The 14,077-nt window shown below is 38.5% G+C and overlaps 1 protein-coding gene across 1 annotated transcript in view; it reads left to right on the top strand.

Annotated features, from left to right (window-relative positions):
* Nucleotides 1-14,077, top strand: part of tdrd6b (tudor domain containing 6b) — a 35,840-nt gene that overhangs the window by 20,639 nt on the left and 1,124 nt on the right. The window contains exon 2 of the mRNA XM_084393268.1: nt 4,412-10,169. Within this exon, the coding sequence (XP_084249394.1) occupies nt 4,466-10,169 (5,704 nt within the window). The 5' untranslated portion in view covers nt 4,412-4,465. The remainder of the gene's footprint in view (nt 1-4,411; nt 10,170-14,077) is intronic.

The raw sequence follows: 14,077 nt of genomic DNA, 5'->3' as shown, positions 1-14,077 counted from the left end.
GAATAATCGGCAATTGTGATTTTTGTCATAATCGTGCAGCCCTATGTAGTACTGTGTACAGTGTTTGTCCAGACAAAGAAACGCTGACAACAGAGAGTATAAGGGGATATAAAAACAAGGCTGTCTATTAAGTAAATGTATCTAATTAGTAAGAAAAATCTCACTGAATTAAATGAGTTTAATTATGAAATTAATTTTTGTTTTTCTTCCAATTTTAGCCAAACCAAAATTATTAAGCTGACTGCAATCATTTTACGCATGACTGGCAGTCTTCTGTAATAAATCAAGGCAGGCAATTTTATTTTTGATAATAAAAATAGGAACAAAGAAGCAAATTACAAACAATAGGACAAATACCCTAGAAAAAAAGTATACAAATTAAAGTTTTTTTTCAGGTACAGTTGCCTAGGTTTATTTGACATGTAGTAAGAAATACTACAGAAATATAATAATCAAATGTAAAAATAAAACACTATAGTCTTCACTGTATGAATTAAATTGATTCATATTAAAGATACAAAAGTGATTCGGTCAAAAGCAGGTTTTTGTTTTACTGAAATGTTCTAATATTCTCTTACACTTCCAGTTTTCTCATAACTGTTTATGTTCGTGTAGGGCCATAGGCTGTGAAACAGACTGTGAATACTCCACACAGTGTGTGTGTGTGTGTGTGTGTGTGAGACCATGCAAGCACTAAGCGGTGAAAGAGAACTGGATTCAGGATTGCATGCATCTGTGCTCCAGCTTCATCTGTGTCCATCAGCGCGAGCTTATTGAGTCTTTTTTTTTTTTGTCTTGTTGTTAGTGCTAGACCAATATATCGGCCAATATTTGGCTTTTTAAAAATAGGCTATTGGCATTGGCCGATACGTTTTTCTGTTAGGCTGTTGTGTTGGAAGTGGGACTTTAATTTTGACACCAACCCTAACGTCTGAGCACACAGCGCTCCCCTTCTCCGTCTTCATTACCTAGTTATGGTTTCTTTTTAACAGTTTTGTCTAAAACGTTACTAGATTCAGATAGAACTTGTAAACAAAGTAAACTGTAAATGAAAAAGTATCATAGTGTTACACTGTAATACTTTGTCATTTACTGTCAGCATATAGCAAATACGCATATATCATTGAAACAAATCTTTGAATATTTAATAAACATTTAATTTCACATACCTTGCAGACTAAAGCCCTATTCACACGGGATTAGTATTACCTGGTGACCTCTAGTCATCTGTAATAATTGCAGAGGTTGTCTGTGATCTTTAATCCCGTGCGAATCGGACATGTCTGTAATTTGTAAAGTAAAAATTCCCCCGCTAATGACCTACCATATTTCGCTGAACACCGAGGTCCTGTGATGATATTAGTCCCGGCATCTCTGTGATTTGGCGGGGTCGTATAATTTTTTCAAGGTTTTTGCTTCCGGTGCGTTTTTTTTGCGGAAAATAAACATTTCTGCATTCCCTAGGATAGTGCTGGGCGGTATACCGGTTCATACCGAATACCGGTGTTTATTTTTGTCATGATATGAATTTTTAAAATACCGCAATACCGATGTATGTCGCTTTAATAATGATCGGAACGTGGCGCGGCAGGCCACTGTTTGAGAGGGTCCTTTTTCTCTGTTGCACTGTAGTGATGCACGTGTAAGCGTGACTTTGAAGATGGATAGGTTAAACTATAATTGATAGTTTCCCATACATTGGTTCACAATATCAACACAGCCTTTTGGAAAATCTATTTGTGGTTGGCATTGACATCGCTGAATAAACATGAGCACTGCACGTTTCAAAATCAAAACGCGGCGTGGGTGTTTTTATATTAATGTATCTGAAGTGAACTGACGGCCTTTAGAAAAGTTTCTTTGTTATTACGATTGAATCTTTCTTTATCTTTTCTGATAAAGCAGCGTTTATGAGCGTTGCTGCTTTGTGTAAAGCCGTTACCGGGGAAACCGCTATTTCTGCCGCTCCTAAAGCACCTCCTGCTGGCACCTCTTTATAAACAGCCTTGCAAACCTGTAATAATACTAGTGTGGGTTTTTTTTTCTACAATATTCACTCATGACAGTAAAATAGGGCATTCTAAGTCAATCGACTGCAGCATTTCCTCTCTCACTCAGTGAAAAATGTGTTTTACACCCAGTCATGCTTGGAAAAAAAGAAATACCATCATATACCGTGAAACCGGTGTAATTTAGAAAAATACCGTGATGTGGATTTTTGGACATACCGCCCAGCACTACCCTAGGATAATTTGGGATCTCTCCTATAGCCTAGCTTATTGTATCTCCAGCAGTGGAGAATACCCTCTCAGAAGGGGTAGAATATGATTGAACACACCTTGTAAGATCCAGACTGGTGAAACATATTTTTTAAATCAGTTTGAATGATTGATTCATAAAGACTTAATTTGTTTCATTACTGGATGAATCAGTGCTCTAGTAGTTAATAAAAAGGAACTTTATTGCGTGTATATGCTACGCACTGAAAATACGTGCGTATTACACGCGGGGCTGTTTACACCTGCCCACTTAATGCGTTTTCTCAGATCGGATAGCTATCTGATTTATCAAAATTATTCCATTTACACCTGGTCAAATAAATGTGTTTTTGCGAAACAGATTTAAATCCAATCTTCAATTCCCGCGGTAAATGCAGATTTAATGGAGTGCACGTCACCGAAAGCAACAGATATGAGCTGCATTTTATTGATCATCAGCTAAAATTTCAAAATCAAAGACCGCAATAAGAGAGAGCGGCAACAGCCCTGGTAAGATCATTTCGTTTCTTAAGAATTTACTATTAATGATGATGTTTGTGTGATAAGCGTCTGCGACTTACTTTCACTTTGATCTGCGATAGTTTGCACGTTGGCTTAATGAATAGATGCTCAGCTTCTCAGCTGAACCAATTTTTGGTTTCCAACCCTAGACGAGACATTTCCAAGCAATAGCCTATTGACATCATGTCCGGGAGATAAGTCAGTAAATTCGAGTAAAATCACAGGCTTTGCTTATCCCGTGCGAATGCGCCACACAAAATCAGTGTTGTTTTTGGCAGCCCTTTTAGTTTTAGTCTTAGTCTTAGTCTTTTGGACGAAAATGCTTTTTAGTTTTAGTCACATTTTAGTCACTTATAAACTTGATAGTTTTAGTCAAGTTTTAGTCGACGAAAACGCAAAAAGGTTTTAGTCAAGTTTTAGTCAGTTTTAGTAAAAAAAAAATAGTCTTTAACAAATTAATTTAGGTTAAAAGGTATTGGAAATGGGCTTAGGTTTGACAGGTTACTGTAGCAAGTGTTGCAATTCATAAAACAACAGTTAACCTTAAAACCTTTGCATAATAAACTAGACTTTCTCATTGATGGAGATGCAGTGCTGCCAAGCTGTACTTCATTGTCGCATTGGGCAGAAACCTTTTATCCCCATATTTCAAGTTATATTTTTTCCATGAATTGATGCTCTTTAAAATTTCAGCACATTGGCTATTTTCACCAGTAATCACAGTAATAAAGGAATGGTTTACAGTTTAAACAGCAAAAAACTTTGAGCTACTACAACATTACACACAGATAAAGTGGTAACAGTGGAATCACTGTTTTACTCCAAAAAAGCCAGGAATAAAAACATTCTTAGTTACTTTGGCAATTGTGGCTTTATTATATAATTAGTTAAATAACTGATGTTATAATTTGTTATAATCTAAGTTATATAATAATTATATATTACTTTGTACCAATTAGCCTACTAAACTAATGCTTAGACACACTCGGTCTCTCTCGCGCACTTTCGGTCTCTCTCGCGCACTGTCGCTCGCTCGCGCAGTTCGTTTCGCTTTTGTCCAGTCCGGCGCCTCAACATATCGAAGATGTGTGGCGAGTGACTAGCCGCAGCCGCAGGTGTGTTGTTGTGTAATCTGGTGCGCGGCATGGCGGCAGCCGGGTGGTGGGCGTACCCAAAAACAAGGATAGGAAGCGGCAGCATTGCTGATACTTTTTTTTTAAGCTCAAAACAGACAGATTTCACGCAAAATAGGCAGAAATTACATGCATTGTGAACGTCAGACTTATAATAATTTTCGTTACTTCTCGTCTCGTCAACAAAAACTCGAAAACGTCTCGTCGTGTTTTAGTCACCTTAGAGCCATTTTTAGCTAGTCATCGTCGCTCAATATAAATTAATATAGCATTTTGCATTTTATCGCGTAGGCTTGACATCGCGATTGCGATACGATTAATCGTGCAGCACTAGTTTAAATCTTTCTTACAAATATAACAATATAACACCTAAGTTTAGGCTTTGTGTTCTATTTTAAAAAAGAAAATAACTTTATATGGAGTTTTGTAAAGGAGTAAATTACTTATTTTTGGGTGAACTTTTCTGTCAATAATAAGTTCTTATTTTTCATTCTTCAGATTTTTCCCATTTATGCTCTTTAACCATTTGGAAAGGCAAGATTCTCAATCAAGATGTGTTCAATTCCTGGTTTGCCAGAAGTTGGATCCAATACGACCGTTCATATCACAAGAGTCACTTTAAACCCACACACTATCTTTGTGGAATTTGGAGGGAATTTAAATCATGGACCAGAGGCCATTGATGTATATCAACAACTAAAAAAAGACATTGAAGCCCTTAAGAAACAGCAGCAAACTTTTGAAGGCGAACCTGGAGAAATATGTTTAGTATATGAAGACAGAGCTTGGCACAGAGCAAGGATACTTTCAAAATCTAAACATGAATACAAGGTGTTTCTAATTGATGATGGTAAATTACTTTGGGCCTCAAGCAAAGTCTTGACAAAATGTCCATGCAACCTTTGCAGTCTACCTCCCAAAGTAGAGCTTTGTATTCTGGCCAGTGTGTCACCTCTATGTCTTGAGAGTGCATGGTCTCAGGCCGCTTCAGATTTCATTAGATCTTTGTGTGGGAAAAAGATATCTGGGTGTGTTCAGGATGTGATAATGCCTTCCAGAATCGTTCTCCTTGACATTCCAAGCATATCCAAAGAAATGTATGAACTTGGATTTGCTAGAAAGATGCTTAATGAAGACTTTAAAAGCCTTGTAATGCATTCACTGGATTTGCCAAGAAATCCTTCCATACAGACAAACGTTGCGATTACAAATGGTCAGCAGGAGCATGCCAGTGACCCTGACATGTTGCATCAATACTTGAATCCAGAGTTGTTGCCTGGAACAATTGAGATTGTAACTGTAACACAAGTTGTTCATCCATTGAGGATCTTTTGCAAACTGCATGTCTTTTCACATGAGCTCAAGAAATTAAGTGATCAGCTCCACGCATACTATGAAGATTCATTCTCTGCTCAGATGCCAATGCCGCTGTCTGATGGGTCTCCATGTGCAACCAAAGGAAGTGATGGCAATTGGTATCGATCTGTACTTCAGCAGAACAACATCTCTGATGTTGTCAAGGTCTTTCATGTCGATTATGGAATTGGAGATTTTGTTAAACTCTGCAATATCAGACCCTTGTCTGCAAGGTTCTTCCAATTGCCAGTTATCACCTATGCATGCTCTCTACATGGTGTCAATGACAAAGGAGTTGGATGGAGGACTGATCAGATAGATTATCTGAAGTCTGTTGTACTCAATAAAATCCTTGTTGGGAAATTTGAGCATCACAGTGTGAAAGAGGATGTCTATCATATAACGCTTTATGGAAATGACAATGTAAATGTGAACAACACATTTGGTCACAGGGAGCAGTGTTTGTCAGTGACGGAGAGGATTTTTGGTGACCCAACTCTTGAAACTCTAAACAAAGTGACATGCAAATATATGCATGACAGAAATGTGTCTATACATTCTCTCCATTCACCCGATTTAACCAGATGCTCCAGTTCTCTTGAAAATGTCTCAGTAGTGAGACCTTCCAAATCTGAAGAAAACCTAGAACCTGCAGAGGGAGGGCACTCACTGAATATTGGTGCAGCTCCACTCCTTCAGACTGATTCATATGTTGATTCACCACCTAAAATTGAAGTAGGCGCAAAGGCTAAGGTACAAATAACATGTGTCCAAAGTGCAAACCAGTTCTTTGGCCATTTTGCACAAAATACTGATACGGTCAGGAAAATGACCAAAGATATTCAACTACTGTGCCGCAAGCGACCACAAGCAAAGTTGTCAATTTCCCCTAAGATGATGTGTCTTGCCAAATACACAGATGGGCAGTGGCACAGAGGACAAATTGAATCAACGCATCCAAAAATACTTGTCCAATTTGTAGACTATGGTGACTTGGTGGTTTTGGATAAATGTGATGTTCTACCATTTCCCCCAAACGCTAGTGCGATTGCATCCACTCCTATTCAGGCTGTTCAGTTTGAACTTTTTAATGTAACATTACCTGAGCCATGTGAGATTAATGAGTGGTTTAAAAACTACGCTACAGACTGCATGTTCACTGTCATCGTGAAACAAAATTCCTCAGGCAAACTATCAGTGGAAATGTATGATGAGAAAACAAACCTGAACTTAAAATTTAAAGAGCAGTCGAACAAGACCAAAAGAAACATTGGCAAAGGAACCGATAAGGCTAGTACTTTCAAGGAGTCTTCAGGAGTTGAGTCTAGAGGGGTAAGAAATAATTTAAGCACTGCATCACAAGCACATGAGAGAACTTCCGTGAAACCAGTTTTTCAAGGTACATTGGAACAAAACTTCCAGTCTGTTACTAGTCAAACAAGTGGACACAGTAGTGCTAGGCCTAATGTTTTACAGCAACGGGTGACTTGTTATCCAAAGCTCACCGATCTTCCCTCTAAAGCTTTGGATGCAGGATATGTTTCAGACATCTATGTTTCACACTGTAATAGTCCATCAAGTTTTTTTGTGCAATTGACAAGTGATGAAGATGAAATATTTTCTATTCTCGACAAACTTAATTCTGGTCAGTTAAGTGATGCACAAGTTGAACTAAACTTGTTGCAGTCAGGTGACCTGGTGAGAGCTGAATATCCTGCTGATGGGGCCTGGTATCGTGCTGTTGTTCAAAACAAGAGAGATGGCATGGTTCAAGTGCAGTTTATTGATTTTGGGAATGAGGCAACACTTCTGCCCCTTAAAATTAGGCAACTTGGCAAGCAGTTTCTTAGCACCCCCAGGCTCAGTATTTGTTGCACACTTGAGGATGGTAGGAGAAGAAAAAAAGGTGATTGGACCCAGGAAGAGATTTTGACTTTCAAAAAGTCAGCAGGTGAAAATGGTGAGAAGAAAATTCAATGCAAGTTTATCCAAGAGGACATATCTGCTTGGCTTGTCAGTTTAGAACACCATGGTGTTGTATTGGAAGGTCCATTGTTTAATACTGCTCTCAAATCAGGTGCTCAAACTGAATCGCAAATGCGCTGCAATGAAGATACCCAGCCGTTAACATTCAAGGAACCAGCTATAATTCAAGGACAAATTGTAGAAGCATATGCTTCATCTATTGACGGACCAAACTACTTCTGGTGCCAGTTCAAAAACTCAGATGAACTTGACAAAGTCTCTCTGCTTGCACAAGAAATTGGAAACTGTAGTCGAACTCAACCAATTCAGCCAGATCAGTTACGCCAAGGAGGACTGTGCTTAGCATGCTTTTCTGACCAGCAGTGGTACCGTGCACAGGTTATCAATGCACATGATAAAACGGTCTCTGTTCTTTTTATAGATTATGGAAATGAGTCTGAAATTGATCTGAACTTCGTTAAGTTCTTGCCCACCAAGCTCCTGGAAAGCCCACCACAAGCATTTCTTTGTCAGTTAGAAGCTTTGGGGTCCGTAGATGGCACTTGGAGTGATGCTGCAACTGATAAATTTTTTGAGCTTCTGGTGGATGAACCTTTAAAAGTGACTATTCGGAACACTGAAATGTCCTCTGACCTTTCAAAGTGTCCTCTGTATAGCGTTCTTGTGGAAAGCAAGGGGCTTATTATTAATGATCTTATGAAAGATTACTGGTGTCACCCCAGACCTCAAGTCTTTAGCAATGTGAGAGTGGCCGCTAAAACAAAACCCTCTTCAGGTATGGACAATTTTGGAGTAACAAGCTCTGAAACTGTTCAGAATGATAAAACTCCCAAGCTTAATTCTAGTACAAGACCATCAAATGATGTTAACCCTGAACTTATCAACTTTGAGTCACAGATTTCTCAAAATGAATCCAATCAAGAAGATCGATTACAGCGCTATGATGGTTGTCAGTTAGAATGTGTTGCAGCCATGACCCAAGACCAAAGCATTACAAACCCAACGTCTACTGAAGAAGATGGACACACTGTGGTTCCTGAACTATCAGTGCAGTGTTTACCTCAAGTTGGAGATCTTCCTCCTCGTGTGATAGAACCAGGTACAGTGTCTGAAGTGTATATTTCTCACATCAACAGCCTGACAAGTTTTTTTGTGCAACTGGCAATGGATGAGAACACATTATTCTCCCTCAGCGAGCTATTGAATTCCCCGCAGCCATCTGAGAAAGATGAAAGGAATGCATTCAGTGTTCAGCAGGGAAGTTTGGTTAAGGCCATGTTTTCTGAAGATGGTTCCTGGTATCGTGCCATTGTGAAGGATACAACTGAAAATGGCAAGATTCAGGTAGAGTTCATAGATTTTGGAAATGAGGCAACTGTATCTCCCCTTGAAATTCGCCAACTTGATGACCTGCTACTGTTGTACCCAAGGTTCAGCATTCACTGCAGCTGTGTAGATAATCGATTCAAGACTCAGGGAATAGAGGAAATGAAGGAACAGATATTTCTCTTCAAAAAAATATTTGGTGATGCTGGGGAGAATATTCTCTCTTGCAAGTTTATCAAAGATGATGTCATCACTTGGGAAGTTAAAATGACTCCCAGCTCATCAGATTCATTAAGTGATAAATGGGATCATTTAGATTTGAATGCATTACTGGCAGTTTCCAAACCTGCGATGGAGACATTCCAGCTGCTCTTCAAGAAACCAGATGTGTCTTTAGGACAGATGGTTGAAGCTTTTGCATCATGCATTGTTGGACCAAATTATTTCTGGTGCCAGTTTTCAAACTCTGAAATACTTGACCAAATCACCCACGTTGCCCAAGAATTTGGAAACTCAAGTGAGACGCAGACAATTCTGCTGGATAATTTGGATCCTGGGAACCCATGCTTGGCTCGTTTTTGCGATGATCAAATGTGGTATCGTGCACAGGTTATTAATAAATGCAAAAACACTGTTTCTGTCCTGTTTGTTGACTTCGGAAATGAGTCGGAAATCAGTGAAGGCTCTGTTAAAGCACTACCTTATGACTTGCTGCAAAGTCCAGCTCAAGCTTTTCTGTGTCAGTTAGAAGGATTTGATCTATCATCCGGATCGTGCGACAGTGTAGCTACCGATAAATTCTATGAGCTTGTAGTGGATAAACCTCTGAAAGTAACTGTGCAGTGCATTGCTAATACGCTGGACCCTAACAGCCCTCCGTATTATGTTAAAGTTGAGTCTCCACAATGTCTTGTAAATGAGCACATGGCAAAGTTTTTGAGTAATTCTGCACAACATAATCAGAACTCTGCAGAGGTGATTGAATTCCATGAAAAACCCACTGCATCAACATCTGTAGATCAATCCGTTTCAGATGATAAAACCAGTGTGAACCTTTCAATCACAACAGAGGAAAATCACACTGCATCAACATCTGTAGATCAACCTGTTTCAGAGGATAAAACAAGTGTGAACCTTTCAATCACAACAGAGGAAAATCACACTGCATCAACATCTGTAGATCAACCTGTTTCAGAGGATAAAACAAGTGTGAACCTTTCAATCACAACAGAGGAAAGTCACACTGCATCAGCATCTGTAGATCAACCTATTTCAGAGGATAAAACAAGTGTGAACCTTGCAGTCTTAACACAGGAAAATCACACAACTGAACCTCATTGTGCTGGACAACATGGAGGTAGTAGAATCGAACTGTTAGTAGTAAATGGTGAATTGCATGATGTACCTGAAAACAAGGTGAATGATCAGCTTGGAGATATCATTGCTAATGATTCTACAAGGACAAATTCAGTTTTAGAAATTCAAAAAGTGTGTCATGAACCTGACGATGGAGTTCCTGTTGGATCAGCTGAGCCAATGCTGCTGCTGACTGTGGAAAATGGCAAAGATATGGACTATTCTGAAAAAGGTTAGTAAATTTGTGACAAAATCTTCAACAAAATAGTTCAGCCAAAATTTTAAATTACCCCATGATTTACTCACCCTCAAGCCACCCTTAGCATACTGTATATGACCTTCTTTTAGACGAATACAATCGGAGTTATATTAAAAAATGTCCTGGCTCTTCCAAGCTTTATAATGGCAGTGAAAGTCCATAAGTGCATCCATCCATGATTAAAGTAATCCACACGGCTCCAGTGGGTTAATAACGGCCTTCTGAAGTGAAGCGACGCGTTCATGTAAAACATATCCATATTTAAAACTTTATCGACTAAAGTAACTAGCTTCCGGCAGACAGCCGTACGCAAGTCGACTCAAGTCATCTTCATTTATATAGCGCTTTTAACAATGTAGATTGTTCCAAAGCGGCTTTACAGTGATAATATAATACGAAATTAAAGTAACAGATTGTTTTCGGAATTTTGAGACTGCAATAGACATGGACTATAATGTGTTAAGAGCTCACTCAAGTACTGCGGAGCTAAACCATTTAGTGCTTTGTAAGCGATGGATTTTTTTTTATATACATTTTATCAAATCAGCAATATTTTAAAATGTATATGTTTAATAGGGAGCCAGTGCAGTGTTGACAGAACTGGGCTAATATGGTCAAACTTCCTGGTTCTGGTAAGAACTCTAGCTGCTGCGTTTTGGACCAGCTGTAAATTGTTTAAGCGTGCAGGGCAACCACCCATAATAGCATTACAATAATCTAGCCTTGATGTCATGAACGCATGGACTAATTGTTCTGCATTTGTCAAAGAGAGCATATGATGTAATTTAGATATATTTTTAAGATGGAAAAATGCAGTTTTACAGATAATAGACACGTGACTTTCAAATGAAAGATTGGTATCAAAGAGCACACCCAGGTTCCTAACCAACGATGAAGACTTAACAGAGCAGCCATCAAGTGTTAGACAGTATTCTAATTACGTGAGTTTTTTTTAATAATTAGAATCTGTTTTTTCAGAATTTAGCCTTCCGAGGGCTGCGATTAGAGTATTCGTCTGTGAGGAGCTTTACTGTTTGCAGAATGCGTGAGGGTTGGCAGCTCTGTGGTACGGTCTAAATCCTGACTGAAAATCCTCACAGATATAATTTATTTCTAAAAAGAAACATAGTTGTGAGGATACCACCTTTTCTAGTATCTTTGACAGAAAAGGTAGATTCGAGATCAGCCTGTAATTGACTAATTCTGTATGATCAAGTTGAGTTGTTTTTTTTAACAAGCGGTTTAATCATAGCCAGCTTTTTGGTACGTATCCTAATGACAAAGATGAATGATATTAAGAAGAGGATCTATGACCTCTGGAAGCATCTCTTTCAGTAGCTTAGTCGGTATAGGGTCTAACATACATGTTGTCGATTTAGATGATTTAACGAATTCTTCCTCTTCTATAGCAAAAAATTAATAAATGTTTTCCTTAGGGACGTAGTAATGCACTGCCTGATGCGATACTGTAGTTGACGGTTGCATAGTTATAGTTTTCTCCCTGATATTATCAACCTTGTAAGTGAAGAAGTTCATTAAGTCATTACTGCTGTGCTGCTTGGAAACTTCTGGGCTTGAAGCTTTATTTTTTGTTAGTTTAGCCACTGTTTCAAATAAATACCTAGGGTTTTGTTTATTTTCTTCTAATAGGGTTGAAAAATAAGCAGATCTAGCTGTTTTTAAGGCCTCTCTGTACGCAATCGTGCTCTCTTTCCATGAAATGCGAAATACCTCTAGTTTTGTTTTCTTCCTGTTGCGCTCCATTTTTCTGGCTGCTCTCTTAAGGGCCCGAGTGTGCTCATTGTACCACGGCGTTGGACTATTTTCTTTAATCTTCTTTAAGTGCAATGGAGCAACTGTGTCTAAAGTGCTGGAAAAGAGAGAGTTAAAAGTTTCTGTTGCAATATCGAGTTCTTCTAAGCTATCTGGGATGCTGAGATGAAACTGATCAGGGAGATTATTGATAAAGCAATCTTTAGTGGCAGAAGTGATAGGTCTAACATATTTGTAACGTTGAGTCGGCTTTGCAGCCTTGGCTAAATTAAGTTTACACACAACTAGATAATGATCTGAGATGTCATCGTTCTGCTGCAGAATTTCAACGGCATCAATATTGATTCCATGTGATAATAGATCTAGAGTATGATTATGACAATGAGTAGGCCCTGACTCATGTTGTCTAACTCCAATAGAGTTAAGAATGTCTTTAAATGCCAATCCCAATGCATCTTTTTTGTTATCTACATGTATATTAAAATCACCAACAATTTGGACTTTATCTGCAGCCAGTAACTCTGATAGAAAGTCAGCAAATTCTTTGATAAAGTCTGTATGGTGCCCTGGTGGCCTGTATACAGTAGCCAGCACAAATCTCAAACATGATTTATCATTTACACTATATATTGCTATATTAAGCACCAACACTTAAAAAGAATTATATTTGAAACTAGACTTCTTAGTAATTCTAAAAATACTATTATAAATTACAGCAACACCTCCCCCTTTGTTTATAACCATAATCTTGTGGGGTGGACTCATTTAAAGTAATGTAATCGTTTGGGTTTTTGCCAGGTTTCTGTCAAACACAGCACATCTAGATTATAGTCTGTAATCATATCATTAACAAGTGCTTTTGAAGTAAGGGATCGAATATTCAGCAACCCGAGTTTTATCATTTGCTCATTTGTATTATATCTATTTTTTTATTTGTTGAACAATTAAATTAACAATTAGATGGGTTTAGAAGTTTTTTGTATTTCCTAATTCGGGGAACAGACACAGTCTCTATATGATGATATCTGGGTGAAAGAGGCTCTATGTGATGGGATTTATCTGACCCTGGTGACGTGAGACGGCTGGCAGGCAGTCTGTTTAGCCAGTCTGCTTCCTGACCTGAGCTCCAATTCATGTTTGAGCTCTAAGACTATGTGCCATATTACTAGAGAGAAGAGCAGCACCATCCCAGGAGGAATGAATACCATCTCTTTTCAACAGGTCAGGTCTGCCCCAGAAACTTTTCCAATTGTCTATGAATTCTATATTATTTTGCAGACACCAGTTAGACAGCCAGCCATTGAGTGAGGACAATCTACTAACTATCTCATCACTCCTGCAAACAGGAAGGGGGCCAGAGCAAGTTACAGTGCCTGACATCGTACTTGCGAGTTCACACACCTCTTTAATGTTAATTTTGGTGATTTTGGCATTAGCCAGCACTTTTAAATTTACTTTGTCAGGCGCTCTGGCTCTCCCTTAAGCCAAAAGAGTAACACTTGACAATGTTTGACGTAGGAGTAGCGTAATCTTTGATGCCTCTTGTGGTTCAAACAAACTCAAGCTCCTCTGACAGGTCTTTAAAAAATATATAATTTTTCTGCGCTTGTGCGTTCATTACGTTGTGCGTCAGGTCAAGGTTTACTCTTTCGCTGTAAATCGATGACCGACTGCTGAAAGCTAGTTATTTTAGTTGATAATTTTAAATACGGATATTTTTCTCACACAAACACATCACTTCTCTTCAGAAGACCTTTATAAACCCACTGGAGCCACTTCGAGCACTTATGATGGATAGATACTTTTATGGACTTCAAAACTGAAACCGTCCATTCAGTGCCATTATAAAGCTTGGAAGAACGAGGTCATTTTGTTTTTAATATAACTCCGATTGTATTTGTCTGAAAGAAGAATGTCATAGGACGACTTGAAGGTGAGTAAATCATGGGCTAATTTTCATTTTTGGGTGAACTATCTTTAAGGGCAATTCATTTCGTTTTTAGCCCCTATCCATCCACCTAATGTCTCTTGATGAGTACTTTAATTTAAGGCTGATACATTACACTACACTACTTTTTGCCCATATTTTCACCACACTTTACAGTCTG

The sequence above is a fragment of the Rutilus rutilus genome (genome assembly GCF_951802725.1).
Source record: "Rutilus rutilus genome assembly, chromosome: 21".
Lineage (NCBI taxonomy): Eukaryota > Metazoa > Chordata > Actinopteri > Cypriniformes > Leuciscidae > Rutilus > Rutilus rutilus.
The sequence above is the reverse complement of the archived record's forward strand: the minus strand, read 5'-3'. Positions and strand labels throughout refer to the sequence as shown.